The sequence below is a fragment of the Ambystoma mexicanum genome, chromosome 7q (genome assembly GCF_040938575.1).
Source record: "Ambystoma mexicanum isolate Mex_15411 chromosome 7q, UKY_AmexF1_1, whole genome shotgun sequence".
NCBI lineage: Eukaryota > Metazoa > Chordata > Amphibia > Caudata > Ambystomatidae > Ambystoma > Ambystoma mexicanum.
This window is the reverse complement of record NC_090941.1, coordinates 1,016,381,876-1,016,404,977: the sequence shown is the minus strand read 5'-3', so window position 1 is coordinate 1,016,404,977 and position 23,102 is coordinate 1,016,381,876. Positions and strand designations below refer to the sequence as shown.

The 23,102-nt window shown below is 46.9% G+C and overlaps 1 protein-coding gene across 11 annotated transcripts in view; it reads left to right on the top strand.

Moving 5' to 3' along the window:
- ARAP1 (ArfGAP with RhoGAP domain, ankyrin repeat and PH domain 1) overlaps positions 1 to 23,102 on the top strand; it is a 2,533,956-nt gene that overhangs the window by 2,437,104 nt on the left and 73,750 nt on the right. For all 11 annotated transcript variants that reach the window (XM_069640265.1, XM_069640269.1, XM_069640271.1 and 8 more), the window contains one exon: positions 22,639 to 22,702. In XM_069640265.1, coding sequence (XP_069496366.1) covers positions 22,639 to 22,702 — 64 coding nt within the window. The remainder of the gene's footprint in view (positions 1 to 22,638; positions 22,703 to 23,102) is intronic.

The following is a 23,102-nucleotide window of genomic DNA, read 5'->3' as shown; positions in this document are numbered from 1 at the left end:
TTTATCTTTGATGTATCAACCATATTCAACGTAATAACCACAAAACAACAAGAGCTCTGATGATCTCTATTCATGCTTATATCGAAGGGGGAGGCGAGCCAGAAAGTTATCTTATATATAGGTTTCTTCCAGTAGGACCATGTTTGGGGCACCTTCAGACAATCGTGCAGCATACACATCCTGTGTCGACCAGTTTAATTCAGGGTGGATTATCATCCGAAGGGTGGAACATAGCAACGTTCAAGCTTTTCCAAGTCTCATCTGCATCAGTTGACTCCTCCTGCCTCCCTTTCATGGCCCCAGCCCATGCCTTCGTCTCGGCTAAACACCAGCACCCAGGTTCCTTATACAATTGATACAATGGATCATACAATAGATCATACTGGTGCCCCTGCTTCTTTTTCTAAGACATAGGCACCCGCCTCTTTGCCAGGATCCACACCAAGTCCATGATTTAATAATGACATGTTTATATTTGCTGGTCTGGGAATATTCCCAGGAGGCATTCGAGTGGGCTCCATTCAAATTAACAATGCCAGCGTTTTTACATGCGTGTTTGATCTTAAATCAAAAATTCTGCACTCGGATACATTTCCATAGCATGTGCAACAAATCTGCCCCCTCCGCATAGCACCAAGGGCATGTTGAGGTCGCCCCTTTGTTAAATTTAGCCACCCTACCTGGGGTCATAAAGGTGCGGTCTAACACATTTAGTTGTATGAGGCAGAACCGTGCGTTCGAGACACCTTTTTGGCAAATACCAAAGCCTGTTCCCATCGTGTCTCTGTGATCTGCAGCCCTGTGTCCTCCCCCCATTTACCTTTCAGCCATTCTTGTTTGGCACCCAACATCCCCAACATGCATCCATATAGCCATGCTGTCTGCCTCCACCCGTCCTCCAGATCATACAAGGTCAAGATCGCCCCCTCCACCGGTTCTGTAGGCCACTCCTTCCACCTCTGTTTAGCCACCTTCATCACCCTGTATCTTAAGAACTGTCCACTAATGTCCATCATTGTGCATTAATCTTTCCAGTTTCCTAAACTTCCCATTCTCAAACATGTCTCCACAGGTGGATACACCAAACATTTCCCAGAGCCTGGTTACCTGTAGGTCTGCCAAACTCATACAGGCATCAGCCACAATAGAGAGGTTCCGAGCATACGGCCATTGGGAACGAACGACCTTCAGTGTTCTTGCTCAAATCTGTCTACCTATTTCCACCAACAAGCTAGCAGAGCCCATGCAACAGTTTGGGACCCAAAGAATTTCCTTTACCTTGTTTGCTTCACTATCATCTGTAATAGGCCGGTCTCTTAGGCGATCTCATCGAACAGCCACATAGTCACATACCATAGCTAGGCCGCCAGATAATACAATTCCAGTTGTGGGAGCTGTATTACCCTTCGCAGTATGGTAGACAGAGTGTCCCAAGCACTATCTTGTGACATCGCTTCCCCCATAGGAAGTCCCTGAGTGTGGCCTCCAGTTCGTGGAAGAACTGCGGTCTTATGTAATAATGCACGTTCGTAAATGCATACAGCAATCTGGGGAGAATAATCATTTTCGTTATTGAGACCCATCCCATCAGCTAGAGTTTGCAGGCGGGACCAGAATTTCATAGATTTCTTGATCCCGTCCATTATCCTGAGCGTGTTGTGTGTGTGTGTTGTGGGGCATGTGTGCAATCCGTACATCTAAATATTTAAATGTGACACTTTCCCACGTCAACCCCAACTCCGGTAGATCTACTGCAGCTTCATGTCAAAGCCCCGAAGAGGGAAAAGGCATGATTTCTGTCTGCTGAACATGAATCCCGATAGTCTTGCAAAATCGTCTAACACAACCAGTGTGAGTGGGAAGTTTTGTGAGGGCTCGCACAGGTATAGCAGGACATCATCAGCGTAAGGCGATAGAAGGTGTCTGATTCCCCCCCAGTTCTATGCCGGCCTCTATGTATTCTTGACGTAAATACACTAGCACAGGCTCCAACACCAATATGTAAAGCATCGGCGAAAGCGGACATCCCTGTCGCTTCCCTCTTTGGATGTCCCACACACCCGATATTCTTTTCCCCGATTTCACACTGGCGACTGGGTCAGTATACAAGAGCATGACCCAATGAATAAATGCTTCTCCAAACCTGAATCCCGTGAGCGCAGCGTACATCCACTCCCGATAGACTGGGTTGAAAGCTTTTATGGTGTCAAGTGATACAACCACAAGGGGAGCGGACTGGGTGTTGGTCTGGTCTATAATGTGCTGTAGTCTATGAAGGTTTAAGTCAGTGCTGCGGCCAGCTACAAACCCTGTCTGATTAATGTGCATTACAGAGGCTATAGCCTTTCGCAATTGTCCCGTCAGTATGGTGGTAAGTATTTTAGCATCATAATTAAGCATCGCCAGCGAGCGATAAGAATTGCACCTCTCCATAGGTTTTCCAGGCTTCGGGATAGGGATTATCAACGTTTCTTTCATACCGGGTGGGAGCGTACCCTTCTCATAGGCCTCCTCATAAACCCGCAGGAGTGGCAGCGCTAGGAATGAGCTATATGTTTTGAAGAATTCTGCCAGGAGGCCGTCCTTCCCTGGGGCTTTACAAGCAGATAGCGCAGTGATCGCCTCCCCCCCTCTTCAAGGGAAATTGGCCTGTCTAAGCAGTATCTTGATCTTCCGTGAGTCATGGGAGCGGAATCTGGTCAAAGATGGCCTAATGTGTGTGTCATGTCTATATATTTGTGTATAAAACTCAGCAAAAATATTATTAATAGCCATTTGGGACCGCCATGGGGGCCCCCCACTCGTCTAGTAACAACGTAGTCATAACCCCGGACCTTTCCCTCTTGCACAACCATGCCAGTACTCTGCCAGACTTGTCCCCCTCAGCGTGTGTCTGTTCCATTCGTGTCTCATAGTCAAATTTGGAGAGTCTACCCCAGGCCAGCATGCATTGTGACCTTAGTTCAGCAAGTTCTCCCTCCAGCAACCCTCGCTTCAGAGCATCGGGCCTCCAGCTTGGTAATCATGTCTTCCATAGCCTCTAGGTCTGCCCTTAGCTGTCTGCGGATACCACCAGCACTCACTATAATTTCACCCCCGGGCTACTACCTTCAGAGTCTCCCAAACTGTACCCCAGCTATCAACGCTACCAATGTTGGACTCCAAATACTGCTCCAGGGTTCTATGCAGCATGTCTCTGAAAACACCATCCCGGAGGGCATCTATAAGCATACACCATGTTGCAATGGGGGCCATAGGTCCCATGTTTTACCACATAATAAGCAATGGGGAGTGGTCGGACATTGTGCGTCCCAAGTATTCTGCGTCTGTAAACTCTGCCACGCGTTCTGTTCCCACAAAAATGTAATCAAGTCTGGTGTTCAGGCCATGAGGGGACGAATAATAAGAATACCCCTTTGTGTTTGGATGTAGTTCTCTCCAAACATCCGTTAAAGGGGAAGTTCCGACATAACCATTTTCAATGCATCAGTAGCCGGGTGGGTACCCTTTTGCGAGGGAGTGGATCTATCTTAAAGTACATCACACAAACAGTTGAAATCCCCCCCATAACAACAGCCCATCCTCCCCCCCCTTGTTTCTATGTTTCCACTCAAAAAGCGCACATGTGCTGGTATATTGTATTTGGGGAAGTAAGAATTAACTATGCACACTTCTCTGTCTTCCAGATATCCTTGTAGTATAATATATCTTCCTTCTCTGTCCGTCACTGCTTCCAATAATATAAATGGGACTGACTCCTCCATCAATATGAGGTCACCCCTGGCAAACTGTGAAAATGTAGAGCCATATCCTGTTCAGCCCCATCTTGACAGAAGTTGCTATTGACCCTGCGGTAGGATGTGAGTTTCCTGCAGTAAAGCCACAGAAATCCTTTTCCTGCAGAGGTAAGACCTCACCCTGTTCCTTCTAATGTACGACCCCAACCCCCTCCCGTTCCAAGATAGAAACCTAAATGGTGCCATAAGAAAATCTCTGAATCTCTTATCGTTCCTCTCCCCCATCCTGTACACCTTCATTGAGCTCCGTAACAAACACAAACCGTAACAAACGTAACCATCCCCTAAACCCGGGGATAAAACAATTCTCAACAAACCCGTACCACCAAGACTAGATTTTGGCTATTGGGTACTGAGCTGGAAGCCAGCAATAGGCTGGCACTAAATACCAAAGCAGAGGTCGTTCAAGCACCACCCAGTCGGCGACGATGCCCACCCCCACCTTTCCCGGTCTCCTTTTAATGATTAATAACGTTTACATCACACCGTTATGAGGCCCAGATGACTGAGCCGTTAATGTAGAACGCACCCCCCCCATATGTTTCAGACCACTCCATAACACACAACAGCCTGTGGCCTTAGTTCAAGGGGCAGTCACATTACTTCCACAAGTATTGTCTTCCTCTTTGCTGGCCAAGTTATTATGTTCGATCCACTTATGTGCCTCAGCCTGGGTTTCCAGAAAATGTGTTATCCCTTCATATATGATTTTCAGTCTGGATGGGTACATTAACATGTATTTTATCCCTAACTGTCGAAGCTGCGCCTTAATGGGTATGAATGTGTTTTGTCTCTGCTGCACCATAGGAGTATAGTCGGGGTATATTGTTATCGCCGAGTTACCTCTCTGTATCACCCCACTCTCCCCAGAGAACTGAAGTACCACTTCTCTGTCCCTGAAGTTTAGGATCCTAGCTATAACTGGCCTAGGATATAAGCCAGGTGGTGGTTTCTTCTGGAGAGACCGGTGTGCCCTCTCAACCGCAAACCCTTGCGACAATTTTCCCTGGCCGATCTCCTGCAGTGGTAGGTTTTCAATGTATCCAGTCGGATCCCGACCATACGTGCCTTCAGGTAGTCCCAGCACCCTTAGTTGTTCCTACGGGATGTTCCTTCCGCTTCCTCAATTCTCCACTCCAGTATTGCATTTCTAGTCTCTAGTGTTATCATTCTGGTGGTTATGTCTCCAGTGGCGGCAGCCGTGTCACTCAGTGTTGTTTCAACTGTCATCACCCTTTCAGCCATTGTGCGCACATCTTGGCTGAGGAGCTGCATATCAATACCCACTGCATCAATTTTGCCCTCAAGGGAGGCACGCAAGTCTTCAATAGCCGATAGTATCCTAGTCTCCTGGGGTTTTGCCTGCGGCACTGGGTTACCACCCAACAATTGTCCTGCCATTGGTTCACTCTCCTTGGTCTGCCCAGGAAAAGAGTCCATTATGGAACCTTATGTTTGTTCTTGAAGGATAACATCATAAGGTCATTGCAGCATGTTTTCAGTCCTATCCACCTTTACAGTAGCAATATGCAGCAGCCGAGTGTCACTACATGATGGTGTAGGTCAGTGATGCAGCACATTGGTGGCCAGCATACACAGGTCCAGCTGCGTCCCCAAGGAGTGCAGTATGGGCCCTGCATTATAGATGTCCCAGCGTTCTGTGTGCGAAGCTTGTTTAATTAACAGACATCTCCGTGATGAGCAGTAAAACAACAGTATGACTCGCGTTCTAGGAAGGTCTGCATAAGGCTCCTCAAGTGACCAGCATGACTCTCCTAGTCATAACAGTACAGCTTGAGAGGGCCCAGGGTGCAGCGCAGCCAAAGCCCACTCAGAGGGCGTGCAGCAGTTTGTTTTCAATGAGTCCCGATGGACCAGCAGCAGGGCATCCACTGCCGCGGCCAGGCACCGGCCTCTCAGCAGCAACACTGGGACAGGGGCACCCCTGTCACGGGGCTCCCCCTTCTCACCTGATGTTATCGATGTGTGCGTGAGGGCTCAGTTCCAGGGACCTTGGATGGTCCCCCTTCCTTCCGTCCCTCAACTTTCTCAGGTACAGCACCATGTCAGCATCCTGTGTACTGCAAAGCCGTTATTTTTTTTTATTTTTTTTTATTTTATTTTTTATATGTAACATTAGTTTGTTCAAAAGAAAGACAACTTTAAGTTACAGATTACTGTCTTCTAGTATCCACACATACTCAATCGCGGAAACCAAGGGATGCTCAACCCTCAGACCAGGCCCTCCAGATTGGATAAATCTAAGGAGTCCAGAAAGTTTATGGTAGCACAAATTAACCGGGTGTTAATGCCACCAATCAAATAGTGCCACCATGCATCCATGTTTCCAGATAAAGGAGCAAAATGGATTAAATGCAGATTGTGCTGCTCAGCAATCGCCTCACAAGCAGTGATTAAGTGCCTTAATGATTCTGTTGCTTGATTACAGAAACGACATCGAGCCTCCGATGGAGATATCTCACGCCGCAGTATAAGGATCTCTTTGGTTTTATAGAGATTGAGGCGTAATCGAAGGAACATGTTCCTATGGTAGATTGATGGAAATCTGTCCAGGAATTTTGGCAAAACGTCCAATTTGTTCAAGGCACTTCCAAAGTCTAAGGACGAAGCCATTTTGTTTCTAGCCTCCTCATTTACAATCCAATTGTGTTGGCGCAATTTTTTTTTGCCACTTGCGGTCTCAGGATTACGGTCTCAAGAGAAATGTCGGCATTATGTAAAATGCTAACCAGCTTGGCCTTCCACTTGTTTATCAAACCAGCAGAAGGGTGCTCTGAGATTGTCTGAAAAATGTTGTATGGTATTGTGGCGTGTACCAGCAGCATTTTTCTCAGAGTGGAGATGGATTTCCACAGGACTGTACCGTAGAGTGACTCAGTACATAATTTGTAACGTATCGCTGTCATTGACAAGTATTTTGGCAGCCTTAGGACTTTCCGCCAAAAGTTTCCCTCTAGCTTATTCCACAAAACCTGAGGTATGTTGAAGCCTGATTCACTTCCAAATGTTATCACAGGCGTCACTTTTTGTAGGTAGAATGTTATAATTGGCTTGAAGGAAAATTTGCCATATGCCGCGTGCAGTTTGGCCCCTTGCAGTGCAAACATTTGCATACGGGCCACCAGATCTTGTGTCCAATCCCACTCACGAATCGAATTGTTAAATTGCACGCCTAGATATCTTATGCTATTTGATATTTCCAGTTGTTTATCCATTATTTGCCAACAAAATTTATGGAGGCGTGCTTTCGAACCACATCCAATCACTATTATCTTTGACTTGTTGGAGTTGATTAGTAGGTCATTTAGCAGGCAGTAATTTTGAAATGCATTCAAAAGTCTCTGGAGCCCAATTGGAGTGGAGTCCATAAGCACGATGTCATCAGCGTAAATGACCCAGCTTATTTGTTGGCCGTTTGCTAATGGCGGAAAAATCCTTTGATCCTTAAATGCCAGAGATAAGTCTGAAATGAAAAGTTTGAAGAGTAAAGCAGCAAGCGGGCAACCTTGCTTCACACCCCTTTTTGTGACTATTTCGTCTGACAAGTCACCCTGCTGATTTAACCTTACTCTAAAGGACGTCTTTGAGTGGAGGGCAATCAAAGGCTCCAATAAATCTTTTGGACAATTCCAGTCGTTTAGTTTTTTCCATAGGAGGTTACGATTTATGCTGTCAAATGCCTGACTCAAATCTATAAAGGCAAAATACAGCATTTTCTTTCTCTTCAGGGCATCAAGTTTTAAACAGTTTAGGAGGACCAGATTTAGTTCAACTCCTACTCCTTTGGTAAACCCTGTTTGCCTGGGATCGCACACGGCAGCCTCAGTTGCCCAATTAGATAATCGCTTTTGCAGGAAGGCACCAAAGACCTTACCGATTGTGTCCAAAAGGGCAATCGGGCGATAGTTGTTAGGATGGTCCCAATTGTCCTTTTTGAATATTGGGACCACCACTGCTCTTAACCAAGACTCCGGCAGAACTTTTTCGTGCGAGATTCGTTCAAACAAGGAACTCATCATATTGGCCCATAGGGTTTTGTGAGATTTTAACATCACATTTGAAATACCATCAGGGCCTGCAGCCCTGGAACTTCAAGATTGCCCTTTCAATGTCTTCTGCAGAATCAACTACATTCCACCTTGTAGAAGATATTAATAGCGAGGGTATAGCGATGCACTTGCAATCATCGAAAACAGCGGCAAAGTGAGCGACCCAGCTGGCTCCATTCACTCCATTCGCCATTGAATAAGTTTTATTCAAGCAACCGTTATTGATTATCTCCCAAATGTGTCTACTGTCCTTCATAATAATCAATTTTAACATCTGTTCAGCTTGAGACTGCAATCGCATGGCATTGAAGGATTTAATCCAGTTGCGATATTTCTGGCGTCTAGATTTTATTTTGATGGTAGCATTTCTTGGATCGACTTTTTTCAGGAGCCTTATATCATCCCGTAGCTTTTTCTTTTCCTGGCTTATTGCTGCATTGAAAGGATGTTTGTCTTCAATTGCAGAACCTTTATGGATTGTATTCCTCCCTTTAAAGTAGTGTATTAACAAGGGGTAATTTATCCTTGAGGTTATTGAAGGCGCTTTTTCCAGGTTGTTTGTCAACATTAGCAACTGAGGTGCACTCATTCGCAGCCTGTTTGCTCTGTTATTTATTGTTATATTCTCAAGATACTTAATTGGGACAGATTTTGTGGTTTTTTTCCCAATTTAGCAGCATTGCACTATGGTCACTCTTATCAGTCTTTTTTATTTCGAATGACAAGATTGTTGCTAGAAGATTTTTAGACACCCAAATATAATCAAGCGTCTTTTTGCTCACGCCACTTATCCAAGTAAAGCCAGGTGGAATATCGCCACGGATCGCTCCGTTCAGCATTATGCACTCTCTTAATGCCATTTCTTTTTTCCATCTGACACCTCGATCCTGCCGATTACCATTGAACATACTGCCATTTTCCTTGCATTTAGATGTTGGCATATTTAACCAGGCATAGTTGAAGTCACCACATATTATGATTTCCGGATCATCATCTGCTAGAAGACACTTGTCAATTTCCACTAATACAGCCCCAATGAATTTTGCTTGCGATATCATTGCAGTATTCCAATATATATTGACAATCAATAGCACTTTATTCCTAAGTGGATAAGATCGTTTAATCTGAATTTTTGTTGCTTGTACGAACATATTCAGGTTTTCAGAAGATATCATCATCCAATCATTATTGTTCTTGATCATTGTAACCAAGCCAGAGAAGGGACGGCCGAAAAGGTTTTTTCCAGCAGGATTCAGAAGGACAGTGTACCCATCACAACCAGGGCACTCTCGCAACCATGTTTCTTGTAAGCATATGATTGACAAATCCATCGGAAATTGCCACTTTCCGTCAAACAAAGGTTTAAAGCCGCGAGTATTCCAGAGCCGTTATGTCCCTCATCTCAGGCGTCTCTGGGTAGCCACTCCTCGCAGTGCATTTACCTTCCGGCGCCCTCCCCTCTCTCACCCCACAGTCCGGGCTGAGCACCGCCGCAGTTCCCGGTCCCCAGGGACTGCAGTGTAGTTAAAATATGTCGGGCTCAGTAGGCAATGTAAATATGCCTGCATGGGTGGCAAATTCCACCAGTGCGCATCAAGTCCACCAGTGTGCTATTCGTTCCTTCGCCAGCCTAATTAGTGTCTGAGTACTGACCCGATCGCCATCTTGGGTCCAGCTGCACGTTCTTCCAAGCTCCTGGAGCGCCGTTTTTTGCCCAAAAACAAATTGCTGGGTGGTTGAGACTGTGCGTTACCAATAAACGTATATTAAGTGTCAGCAAGAGCAGTTTCACACCGTTAGATCGGCAGGATCAATTAACAGGATCTCGGTAGGAGCTCAGGCAGGTCACATCTTCACTGCATGAGCTCAGGCCACACCCCATCATGATATGGCATTTATAACGTGCCTGTACACAAGTGTTTCTAAGCTTGACATACAAAGGGGAATCAGAGGAGGACAAAACAACAATTTTACTAGGCCTTGTGTCATTCAGATTGCGCGAGTGCGTGGAACTGGAAGAGGAGAAGTGCTGAGGGTGGGGGGCTGGAGGAGAAGTGTAGGTAGTCAACAAGTGCAGCCAGCACGAGGCTCAGTGCAGGTAAATAAGAAAGTGCAGCCAACATGTGGCTAATAAATACAGAGTGAAGGGACTGTAGGGTTACAGATACAGACCAAAGGTGCTGGGGGACCAAGAGGCAGTGCAAGGTGCAACTGGACAAGCATGGACCTGGGCCCAAGTTCAGAGGGTGGCCGGGTGACCAGTGCGTGGAGCAGATGGGTCATTATCAGGGGAGAGAAAGAGAGAAAGCAGAAGCGAAGAGGATGGTCTTGAGTTGCTCCCAGACCGGAGATGTTTCTGCTCAAGTTTGAGTGAGGCTAGTGAAGCTCTTCCAGAGGGAGGCCCCAGCTGAAGATAGAGTTCTGCACCCATCTCTCTGCTTGGAAAAGCGACTGACCCTCAGAGAGTTGGAGGTGGATGAGCGGAGAGCTTGAGTAGGGAGATGTTTAGGAAGAGAGAGTTGGAGGTAGTGCGGTCCCAGGCCCCAGAAAGCCTTTCGGACGATGCAGAGTGTCTTGAACTTAATTCTTGCCACAACTGGGAGCCAATGAAGAGATTTCAGAGCGAGAGAGATGCAACCCCTGGGCTTGAGGCCAAGGACAAGTCTTGCAGTCCTGTTCTGGATAAGTTGTAGAGGACGGAGAGTAGAGGCAGAAAGATTTAGAAAGAGGTTGTTGCAATAGTCCAGCCTAGAGAGGACCAGAGGCCTGGAGACAATGAGCTTCTGGGGGAAAGTGAGGAAAGGAAGAATAACTCTGAGGAGGTGCAGCTGATAGTTTGACTTCTTAGAAAAATCAGAGATGTTGGGAGAGAAGGAGAGGGTGGAGTCGGAGATGATCCCAAGGTTCTTAGCCTCACGGGTAGGAGCAGGAAGAGGGCCCAGAGTGGGCAGCCAGAGAGAGAGAGAGAGAAAAGGAAGGAGCTGGTGTTCCGATGAGGAGGATCTCCGTCTTACTGGCATTAAGGCAGAGATCATTGGCGACACACCACTCCTGAATTGCGGACAGACAGTCTGGAATGAGAGAAGGAGAAGAGGCTGCCGAGGGGAGCCTGAAGGAGAGCTGGGTGTCATCCGCATAACACTGACAGTTGGAGCAGAGAGCAGCGATGCGGTGGGACGCATGTTGCACTGGAGTGCCCTCTGCGCAGGGGAAACGCCTCCTTTCCCAGTGTGACAACCCTGCGTGCACAGTTGCCCTCACGTAGGCGGAGTCAGAATACACCATCACTTCCTCATTTTCAAATCTCTGAAGCGCACCAATGAGCTTCACTAATTCTTCATCCTGCGCTGAACAATGTGAAGGCAGTCTCGCACTCGTCACTACCTCAAATTCACCATTCTTTTTTAGCTTCACTACTGCTGTCTGTGTGCCTTTCACCAGTTGTTTGATCCATTTTTGAAAATACATCAATAAACAGAACCCCCCCCCCCACTCCGAGAGCATTTTCTCAAACATGGGGAATATCATCTTAAAATTCAGTATACGTTTTGCAGTCATATACATAATCCTCCTTTTCTACTGGTTCTGCTATAAATGTCGCTGGATTGTGCTGCAACATGGTCCTCACTCCACATGTTTACCAGATGATACTACAGTCTGTGGGGACAACACACGTTTTGGCAGGGCATTGCTACAAAATCTGTTTCTGTAAACGTTCTGCCCGTCTCCATTATCCTACTGCTTGGGCTAGGGTATCAGATGAGGAATCGGAGGGAGAAAGGCAATCTATTGAAGGAGAAATTACTGTCTGTGTTCTTTCTATGGATTCTTCTGCTGCAGATTCCTCATCTCCCCTCCCATCCATCCCTGCTGATAAAGGGTTGGCAGTTGGTGCACGTCTATCTTAGAGAGTGGGCACCTGGTGAGGGTCCTGGGGTGACTGTTTTCTGTATTCAAGCCGCATGTTCTGTCAATCAATACTATAAAATAAAATTGATTTTTCTATTAATTCTGACTACTGTGGACGTTTTCCACAGAGTTTTTCATCCCGTTGGGTTTTTTGTTTTTGTTGCTAACCTCTTATTGGTTGTTTAGCCTTTTCTCTCTCTGTTTTCTTCTGCAGCGGTTGAGCTCGGGGGGTGTGGGGCAAAAAGGGAGGGGACTGAGGTGTGGGGCATAGTGACATGGTATATATACAACGCCCAACGTCCCGTCCAGACCCGACGATCGAGCACCGAGCAAGACGGATCGACGGCAGAGTCGAGGTCCACTAACGCCCCCTGTCGAAGATTTTCCGAGTAGCAGAGCTGGACGAGGATATCTATACGATGAGGAATCCTTGGGTGAAGAATCCATAGAAAGAACATTACGGTAAGTAATTTCTCCATCTAAAATGTGGGAAGAATATTTCCAGAGGTAAGTAATTTGTTCTTCTGTTCCTATGGAATCATTCCAGTGTGCCATTGACATACATTTCTTGTTATTTTCATTTCTTTTTTTTTTCATATGGTGTGCAAATTCTTCCTCCGATCCCTGCCTGTTCTATTCTGTAACTCCACCTATTGGCATCTAACTCTCACCCCTTAACTGCCGTCTCCTACCTTCTCCATTACCCACCAGTCCATTTGTGTTTGGCAATCAGGGTTCATATGGTCAGAAAAATATTTTTCAATGGATTGCATTCTCATCTTGACAGATCATCCCTTCAATGTCAGCGCTTAAAAACCTTCAGCAGGGGGCATAATACAGCTCAACGTCATATCCTCAACTTCCTCATGTCTCAACCATGCCCCACCTTGACACCAGATGTGATGTCAGTTATCATGCTTAGGACATGCATTACTCGCCCCTACCTCAATTCCTTTTTTCCCACACGCTCACAACACTGTTGGAACACGGCTCGAAATGTTTTAATTCGGCTCTGTCAGAATGCCGGGGCCCAATCCGTCAGGAATCAAACGCTGCAGGGACAGCAACTCGTAGATGTCCCTAACAGACCCACACAATATCTGTTTGTGCTGCCTGGGAGTGGAACATCACACGGAGCAATATTATTCCTGTCATTTGATCCCAAAGGCTGTAAGGGAACGCCCTGTAACAGTGGCGCTAGGGAGGCCCCCATCGAAATCAATGGCTTGATCAGTTAGGAAGTGCATGGGCCCAGATACAGAGGGACCTACTGCCTAAAAAGACAGAGAGAGTAGGCATCAAGCACAGAGGAATGGTCACACTCTGACTCAAAGAAGCACAGACACAGACGCGACACTGAATCGTTGGGTGAAATGGGTAAGTCCTACCCTTCTACGGGGGTTTTGAGGGAAGAATGGAAGGTATGTAAAGGTCAGATGAGTCTGATCTTTGAGAAATCTGCGGTTGTTATGGTTTTGGCTTGGATGCAGACGGCGGTTACGGCACCAACCGTGTCTGGTTCATCTGGCACAAAGGTAGCCAATAAAGGTCTAATGGCCTTGAGCTCGACATCAGCCAAGGTAAAGGTTGCTTCAGTGCTGACGTTGTCGATAGAATCGCCGATGAACCATAGGGAAATCTCCTTCTCAACATTAGTGCACACATGGAACCGAGGCTTTGTGCTGGAGTTCAGGTCAGACTTTTTCGAGTTCATTTGTACAGCGTTCGATGAAGGGAATCCCATTCCATTTGCGATGGTATCCTTGGTAGGGACAGATGTGGACCCATTGACCGATTATATGGCCGCCCAGCCAGGTCTGCTTGAGCTAGTGGAATATCTGCATGATGCAAGAAGGCTGGACGTCTCCCAACATCAAAATGCAGCAGGCATCCCATACATGCATCGGAGCGCCCAGTACTGCATGGTAGTCGATAAAGTGGTTGTCGCTCTCGTCCTCAGCGCTCCATCTAAACCACTACAGCAGTATCAATTAACTGACATACAGGACAAAGGGCCACAGACAGAAAGAACTTTTCTGTTTAATGCGGTCATAGCTGATGCAATCATGGCACCATCCATGTTCGACGCCGGTGGTCGACGCCAAGCTTAGAAAGCAGTATTTGCTGGCAAGGGTCGATCTTCCGTTCCTAACGGCGCACCAAGCCCTGAGGGACTGGTGGTGCAAGCCGCAATGGTAAACTTGAGGCCTTCGACAACGTCGTTGAATCTCCCTACCGCCAGGGATTTGAAGAAGTTTGACGCCCTGGCCAAGAAAGTGTTTGCCTAAGGAAGCATGATGTTAACGGCACTTGCGCTTTGGCCAACTATTGCCATGTCCTCTGAGGACTATTTTGGAAGCGGCCTACCATTTCCCTTAGAAGGAGGTCAGGGATGACTTTCTAGACATTATTAAGAATTGCAAGGAGATGGTGTATCAACCGCATAAGGCTGGTCTTGATGTGGCTATTAGCGTCAGGAAGTCGATGGGCAGGTTGATTGTGCTGTGCTGAACCTCGTATCTTTGGGGATCAGGCTTCTCGCTGAATGTCCAAGTGAAACATCTCAACATGGCATTCAACGGCAAGCACCTATTTAAAGCAGCTGAGTTTTTAGAAAAGTTTAAGGGCTCTAAGCTGGTGGCAAAGTCATTTGGGTTGGCATTTCGATAACCAGCCAAGCAGACTTTCCTTCAGATTAAAGGGAAGGGGCTTCATCCGATATACCCCCTTTGTGAGGAGGACACAGTTGCCACAGGCCAAGCAGGAACAAAGGTGATTCTAACACCCTTGCGGTGTATAGGGGTGTCAAAGGGCAAGTCTCCTATGGCCTTGACATCGATGACAAAGCAAAAACTGCTTTGAGTTCTTCCCTCATGCTTCTCTGGTTAAAGGGAGAGTCTCTGGGTCCTTGGAGAGGTGAAAGGAGGTCACCTTCGATGCCTGGGTCAATCCGTTGTTGGAAATAGGGTCCTGCTTACCCTTCCGCAGAAGGCCCACACGCTGACCACCACATCTTCCTCTGCAGATGGAAACTGAGCTCTGTGTGGAACTGCAAGCTCTTCTTCTGAAGGGTGAAGTGGGGGAGGTGCCAGCCAGAAAGGGACGTATGAGTTGGTCCTCCCGCCACTTCCTGGTGCCCAAGAAAAAGGAGGACTGAGGAAGGACAAGTTCAGGATGGTGACGCTGAAGGAGATTCCCCAGGCTCAACAATCCCAGGACTGGTTTGTGTTGTTGGGCCTTCAAGACGCCTAGTTCCACGTGTCAATCCATCAGAGGAACAGGCAGTTCCTGATGTGTGTCATTAGGGATACTTTATCAATTCAAAGTGCTGCCCTTTGGCCTGACCGCCGCACCCAGGGTATTCACCAAGCTGATGTCAGTGGTAGCAGCGTACCTCAGGAGATTTGGCGTCTTCGTATTCCCAGATCTAGATAACTGGTTGATCCGAGGATGGTCCCCAGTGCAGGTTTTGAGATATCTCGCAGATACTTGCTCGCTGCTGCACAACCTGTGCATCTCGCTGAATTTCCAGGAGTCTCACAATACACCGACGCATAGTCTCCAGTTCATCGGAGCAGTGATGGACGCTTGGGTTGGAAAAGCCTTTCCCCCAAGAGAGAGTCCCCAGCATTGCACATATGTTCAACCTTTTCCAGAACTCCAGCAGTCTTCCAGCATCTACCTTCTTCCACCTCTTAGGCATCCTGTATTTTTCTGGTGCCAGAGGCCAGGCTCCGAATGAGATCCCTGCAGTGGTTTCTCAGGAGTCAGTGGTCACAGTACTCAGGTGAGATGTCAGATGCCATCCAGGGGTTAGAGTTAATTTTCATTGACCTGGCTTGCAGGAACAACAGGCTCAACATGCATGCAGGGGGGCTTTTGGGCCCTACCAGAGGCTCAAGTATTCACAGACACCTCAGTGAGGGGGTGGGGGCCCATTGCTGGGACCTACAGGTGAGCAGATTTTGGGCCCAAGGGGAGAGTCACTGACATATCAATCTACTGGAGCTGCGAGCTGTCAGACTAGCACTGATGACTTTGGCTCATTCTCTCTAGTGGAAGCATGTCCTGGTACTGATGTACAACACAGGGGCCATGCAATAGCTCAAAAAGCAAAAGGGTGTGCAGTCATTGCCCCTGTGCAGGGAAGCCATGCGACTATGGTTCTGGTTTCCATCTGTGCAGAACATCTGGCAGGGGTGGAAAACAGGTTGGGGGAACGCTGAGCAGGCAGAGCACAGTCTCTAACGATTGGGAGATTTGCTCAGAGGTCAGACATCATCTTCCGTTGGGAAACCACAACGGTGGACCTCTTTGCGACATGAGACAATGCGAAATTCAAACAGTTCTGCTTGATGGAATTTCAACCGAGGGCGGTTTTGGGGGCGCGTTTCTGGTGGAGTAGGTCTTTCACCTCCACTGTGTGTTTGTGCTGATACCAGTTATGCCATGCGTTCTCAGAAGGCTGAGGGGGTTACGGGCCCATCTGATCTTAACCCCCCCCACTATAATGCGAGGAGGACGTGATACTCTGAACTTCTGGAGGTGGCCATTTGCCCACCTCTATGGCGTCTTCAGAGGCAGGGCCTCTTGTCCCAGCTGGAAGGTAGGGTACTTCACCCAAAACCAGGACCTCTCAACCTGCATGCACGGCTCTTGATAGGTTAAGGTTTTAGGACTGAGACCTGAGTAGTGAGGACTGCGCGCAGATCTTCCTCTAGGTCCCTATATATGTACAGATAGAGAATGTTTGAGATGTGGTGTAAGGAGAAGAGTGCAGACCCCCTTGTCATGTCCAACATCCACTGTCATGGAGTTCTAACTGGTCTTGGCTAAATTGGGCCTTCATGTGGGCACAATGAAGGGCTATCTAGTTACCCTGTCTCTTTTTAAGAGGACACCAGAACAGGGTTCTTTTTTCTCTATACCTGTGGTAGACCAGTTCTTGAAGGGTCGTGTAAATAGGTTTCCACCTGCACAGTTTGGCACATCGGTTCAACGCGAATCTGCTGGCCTGTAAGTGGGCCTGTCGACTGGCGGATAGTAGGTGGCGCACGGAATATGATCCTGAAGTTAAATTGGCATATAAACAGGCAGTGTATTCTTATCACAGTGCGATTAAAGGAGCAAAGTCTATTTATTTGCTAATCTTATCACTTCCGCATCTTGCTCCTAACGAGAGCTCTTTAGAGTTGCGACAGAGTTATCTTCCCTACCCCCATCAGGAAATCACTCCTCTGGTTCTCAGACTCAATGTGACACAATTAGTGCCTTCTTTCTAGAGAAAATTGGTAGAATTCGACAATCTATTGCTGCTGACATTCAGAACTGACCTGAGCTTACACTAAAGGCTATTTGACCCATATAGACCAGCTCTTCAGAACCCTTTCAAATTGAACTGGTTACTGATGAGACTGTTGTGACTGCGCTTAACACACCTAAGTCAGCCTACCCCGTGAATCCAATTTCCCATCACATTCTTCAGGCTCTTCCTAAAAACAATCATACCTTTGCTAACTGCTGCTCTTCAGCATTCTTTCTCATCTGCTATTATTCCTCGAAACATGCACTTGTCGCTCCTCTTTTAAAGAAGCCTCACTTAGATCCATCCTTAATGGTCAATTATCGTCCAAAATATGCCTATGTCCTATATCCCTCCTTTCAGTTCTTGGGAAGCTTATGGATGCGATTATAACACCTCAGCGCTCTCGCTTCATGGAAGCTAATACACATTTACACTCTTTTTAGTCAGGTTTTAGACCACGTATGGGTACTCAATTGGGCATGGTCTCGCTGTTAGATGACTTTACGTTACTTCTGGTCCGTGGAGAGGTTGGGGTTTTGATCCTCCTTGACCTCTCTACGACCTTTGATACAGTTGATCGTGTGATTCTCCTGCAATGACTGGAGCAGGCCGGCATTTCTGGAATTCCACTTGTATGGTTATCTTCATTTCTAGCAGATCGTCTGCAAACAGTATCCCTTCGGTCTCACAATTCTGCCCCTACTGCTCTTTCTTGTGGTGTCCCCCAGGTTTCTTCTTTTTCTCTGCTTCTTTTTAATTTATATTTCCGTCCTCTGGCAGATCTCATTTCTCAACACATGGTGCATTTCTATACCTATGCTGATGATATGCAGCTAGTGAGCTGCCTAGATTCACTGGTTCTGGAGTGCCCAGATAAACTGAAAACTTGCCTTTTAGCAATTGGGGACTGGATGGCAGAGAACTGGTTAAAACTGAATGGGGAGAAAACCGAGGTCTTGGTGATCGGATCCCCCAGTCCTAATACCAACTGGAGCAAAGAATTTTGTCTTGATTCTTTGGGGCCGTGTCCTGCTTCTATTAGTTCAGTAAGGAGCTTAGGTGTAAAGCTCTTGCCATCGGGCTCTAGAGATGCACACATTACGTTACATTATGTAATGCCGGTTTTGTCAAATTAAAAACCCTCAGGAAGATTCTTTTCTTCCTGAGGGTTTTATATTCCTTTTCTTCCATCCAACTGCAGAGTACAGGTTGTCACGTCATCCATTATGGGGTCACTTGACAACTGCAATGGTATATATCTTGGTCAGCCTGCTTTCTAGATCCAGCGACTGCAAATTCTGCAAAATGCTGCAGCATGGCTGGCGCTGGATGCCCTTCGTCTTACCTCATCACAGGCCATGTTACAACAGCTTCATTGGCTTCCAGTGAACTCCTGTATTAAAATATAAGACTGTGCATTACTCACCATGCAATTCACCTTGTAGGCGCAGAGTATTTTCAAAAAAAGGTGAACCGTTACCACCCCACTAGCTGCTTAAGGTCGGCCTTTCAAAAATTACAAAAAATGACACGCCATCGGAGAGGGTGTTTAAGTGAACGTTCCTCTCAGTTCTTGCCCCCTCTTTGTGGAATGCTCTGCCTCTGATGTTGCATGATCTCACTGATCATGCCCAGTTTCGCAGGGTTCTGAAAACGCATCTGTTCTAGCTGTCTTTTCTTACTGGCTTACCGGTTTTCTGCCTCTAAGCGCCTAGATGCCTTCAGACCTTAGCTGCGCTCCATAAGTACTTTGCCATTAACATATATATTTATGGTTTTAGGGGTGTGCTGAGGTGTGGAGGTGAGGGATGGAGGAGATATGGAGGGGGCATAGGGGCGACCCCCCATAACAGAAAAAAGGGGGTTGTTCAAGATCACTCAAAATAAGTCTACCAAATCTACCATGATATTTCAAAGGTTGTTTTAAAGACGTAGCTGTGTGAGTAAATTACTTTAATAACAAATGAAATGTAAAGCCCTTGTTACATGAGGAGCCAGAAGGAATCCTCCTGCCTTCGGGTTAAGTAGGCAAACAAAATGGATGGCAGAGAAATCATTCCGATTCGTGAAATTCTCCACCTAGGACAAAAGAAGAGACTTCGAAGAGACAATGGGGGTCATTATAAGTTTGCCGGTCTGGGAAAATTGCTGGTAATTCTGTGACCCGCAATTTTCCCGGGCTGGCACACTAGATGTTTGCTGGTGGGGGTTCACTGATTTACCTCCAGCCAAGAGCTAGAGGTAATTCAGGCCGCCTCTTGCAAAACACTGCTGGTATTTTCAGGCACCGGTATTACCGGTGCCGGAAATAACAGCAATCCCCTCCATCACTCCATGGAATGAGGATTTACCGCCATTTCTGTCACATGTAATATCCAGGCAATTCTGGGATATCAGGTGACAGAAACGGTAGGAAAGTTTGCTGGTATCATGCCGGAATTACCCGAAAGATACCGGCAAACTCAAAATGACCCCAATGAGTGTGATCAAACTGAAGGATTAGAGATATTTCTGAAGCTACAAACCTGTGAAGCAATATGTTTACCACATCCCTTTGTGCAGCGTGCAGGTCTTTTTGGAAAGGGGCTTAACTCAAGCAATGGACACTAGGAATAAAGATATACTAATTTTCCAATGATGAATTGCCTTGAACTAAAAAAACAGACATCAAAACAAAAAAGGCCATTGAAATCCATGTTATTATATAGCCTGAACAGTGCCTTTAATTCCCTTTACTGCTTAATATTTGCGCTCCGAATATACCATGGGGTGTTTTGCTGGTTTTGGGATTGGATTTGGATTTCAAAAGTTAGAGATTCTAGTTCGGACTCAGCCATTGGCACACAATACTGTACCTATTAGGAGCACACATTCGCTTCACCCCACCAGAGGTTTTATGAGAATGGCATTACTTAGAATGGAATTGAAAACTTGGGTGGGATGCATAAGTTGATCCCTGCAGTAGCCAAGTCAGCTTTCCGACCCAGATCTGTGGGCATCCGTACTAATAGGTGCTGATGCCCATTAAGGCTTTGGCACACATTTGGCACTTACTTCCAACACTCCAAGGCCCTGCAAAGAATCAAGTGCATCAAAACAAGCATGCACCGTGACCTACGACACTGGTGCAAATTACAGACAATTTCCCTTCTCCTAGCCTTCAAAGATGCCTCCCTAACCTTGGCGCTGGACTCTGCCAAATCCTCTTACTTCACAGACCTAATCGCCTCCCTTCGCAATCACCCCCACAAACTTGTTTCTATCCTTCAATCTTTGCTCACACCTCCCAAGCTAATATCCATCGCCTCCTCACTTTCTGTTAATGACTTTGCTCGCTACTTTTCCTCTAACATCTCTGAAATCCCTGACACTCTCACTGCCCTCCTCTCTCCCTCCCCATCCTGCATTATGTCCACCAACTCTCCCCTATCTCTTCTCTTCTGCGCTCGGCTACTTCTCCCTTACCTCTCCTATTGAATTATTTTTTTTATTTCTATATATTTGATGAACAGGGATGTCAATTCTGATCAGAAATTACTTACACTAACACAATTACTTGTACACACCTGACCTTCTTGCTTCCTCACCCAAGGTTTGCAATCTTAGGGTCTTCTTTGATAGAGACCTACGACTACGACAATTCATCACTACCACTGCTGCTTGTATTAATCTACTCCGCATTTGGAAAATGTGTCCTTTTCTTGCTAACAACTCTACAAAAAGTCTAATCCTCACTCGTGTGCTCAGCAAACTGGACTACTGCTTAAGCCTACTCATTTGCTTTTCTCTCTACTCCTTCCTCCCACTAGACAGTCCTCAACTTTGCCACCCACTCTCCCTACAATCTACCAAGATCCTCCTTCACTTTTTCATACCTACAACATACTGGCTGGCTCTCCATGTACAACTGCTCTCCTTTCAAGTTACTTCACTGAGTCTACAACGGTATAAATGGTTTTGCTCCTCAGTACCTGTCTGATTGTTATCTCAGTTTACTTCCCCATCTTATTCCCTCTGATCATCCTCTGCACTCAATCTCACTTTCCTATACCCTGCCTGTGCCTACCTCTCGCTTCCGCTCTTTCCCCCTGCTCGCCCCATTTCACCGGAGCCACTGCCCACAAAAACAATGCCAGCCCAACTGTGGATCTCTTCAAAGCTCTGCTTAAACGTCACTTGCTTACTAAAGATGGAGTTACTCCTGCCCTGTCCCCATCCTCCCTACCTGACCCCACCACTGCCTCCAGTGACACTTAATAATGTATTTTTCGGTATTTAATTAGTACTTTTTAGTATATTTATTTATTGAGCATTTCTAAGCCGCCTATACCACAGAATGGTGTTTCCAGGCACCACAGGGCAAAGTGATGCGGGAACAAGGGGAGTAAGTCACATTGAGAAAAACTGTAAATATACAATCGTGGTCCTACTAGGCCCTGTGGCATTCGGATTGTGCAAGTGCACTGAAGAGAAGTGCAGGAGATAGGAATGGAGGGGTGGGGGGGGCAAGGAATGGACCAGCGCTTGTGCGGGCCCGGGAGGGAAGTGTCAAGGGGAGCCAAGGGATGAGGTCTCAGGCTAAGGGTGGGATGCGCAGCAGCCTAAAAGGGGGCCAGCAGGGGGCAGTGCTGGGGGGCTGATGTCGACTGGGTAGAGGGCCGGGTGGTATCCAGGTTTGAAGTACTTGCCCCCTTAGTTAATGTTACCTTTGTAAGTCAACTGTTTTCTTATATACATTTTGTTTCTGTTTGTTTTGTCACTGGTATAAATATCCTCATTTTTGTTCACCCTCATATACTGGCTCACTACTTATTCTCATCTTCATGCTATTGTACATGCACCTCTCATGGTCATGCTTCCGCCATATGTAAATGTGTTATTGAATGTCATTTCTGATTGCAATTGACATCCTTGGTCGTCAAATAAATAGAAATGCAATAGTGATTTGAAGCACCTCTTCACCCACAGACCAAAAAGCATCACCCCCTCGTTCCTTTGCCTGCCCCCAGCTGAATGGTGGTCGCACGTGGCAATCTAGGACATTCGAGACATTGTGGGACATAATGGGCATCAAGTGATCACCCGGAACACCCTCTTAAATTGTCCTGTAAGGCCCTGCCTGCCCCTCCGAAGCGGTTGCACATAAAGGAAAGTGCCGCCTGTGGCACCGGCTGTAGACGTGGCATTATACCCTGAGCCGCCGCACTCAGTCGGGGATGCGGGGGTTGGATCGGCTTTGTCCGCAGTGCTTGTCTGTTCCCTGCGCCTGCGTTTGCATCGCCGTCCCCTGAGGACTGGGGTTCGCCTCCCTGGTTTCCGATGCATGAGCAGCGTTCATGTACGACAAGATAAAGCCGGGAGCGGCAGGTGCAGATGTGAGAGGCATCATGACCGGTCAGTGTTTCACACACACGTCTGGGGATTTCCAATTCTGTTGGGAAGGGAGGGAAAAACAGATTCATGGCTGTGTTTCCTTTGGCGCGTCGCATCTCGCCCATAACACTGCCTCTGGCAAGAGACTGGCACGCTGTTTGATTTGCCCCTTTATTCTTCATAGGTACATCTGCTGCGATACCCAGCTGGAGATGAGAGAGTGGTTTGCCACGTTTCTTCATGTGCAGGTAAGGAAGCAGCCGATCACACTAGTCATGCACATGGTTACAGATCACCTCAATACAGGGCCATAAGCTCACTACAGGAACGTGCACCGAGCTACAGATGGGTGTACCGTTCATCAAGTTCCACTCCAGAGACCTGAACCTTTTGTAAGAGCATCACACTACAAAGACATGCACCTTCTACCAGACCACACCACCCTGCAGCGAAATGCACCTTTCATTGGATATCATCAACACTCCAGCTAAATGCACCTCTTAGAAGAGCAGGCCGCAGTGATCTGCACCTTTTATCAATTCACCTCACTACAGATATGCACTTTCTCGCATCTCCGCACTGAGACATGCAGCGTGTTTCAGATGCCCACACCACGGATGCAGGCAATGCACCTTTTATCAGATCCCC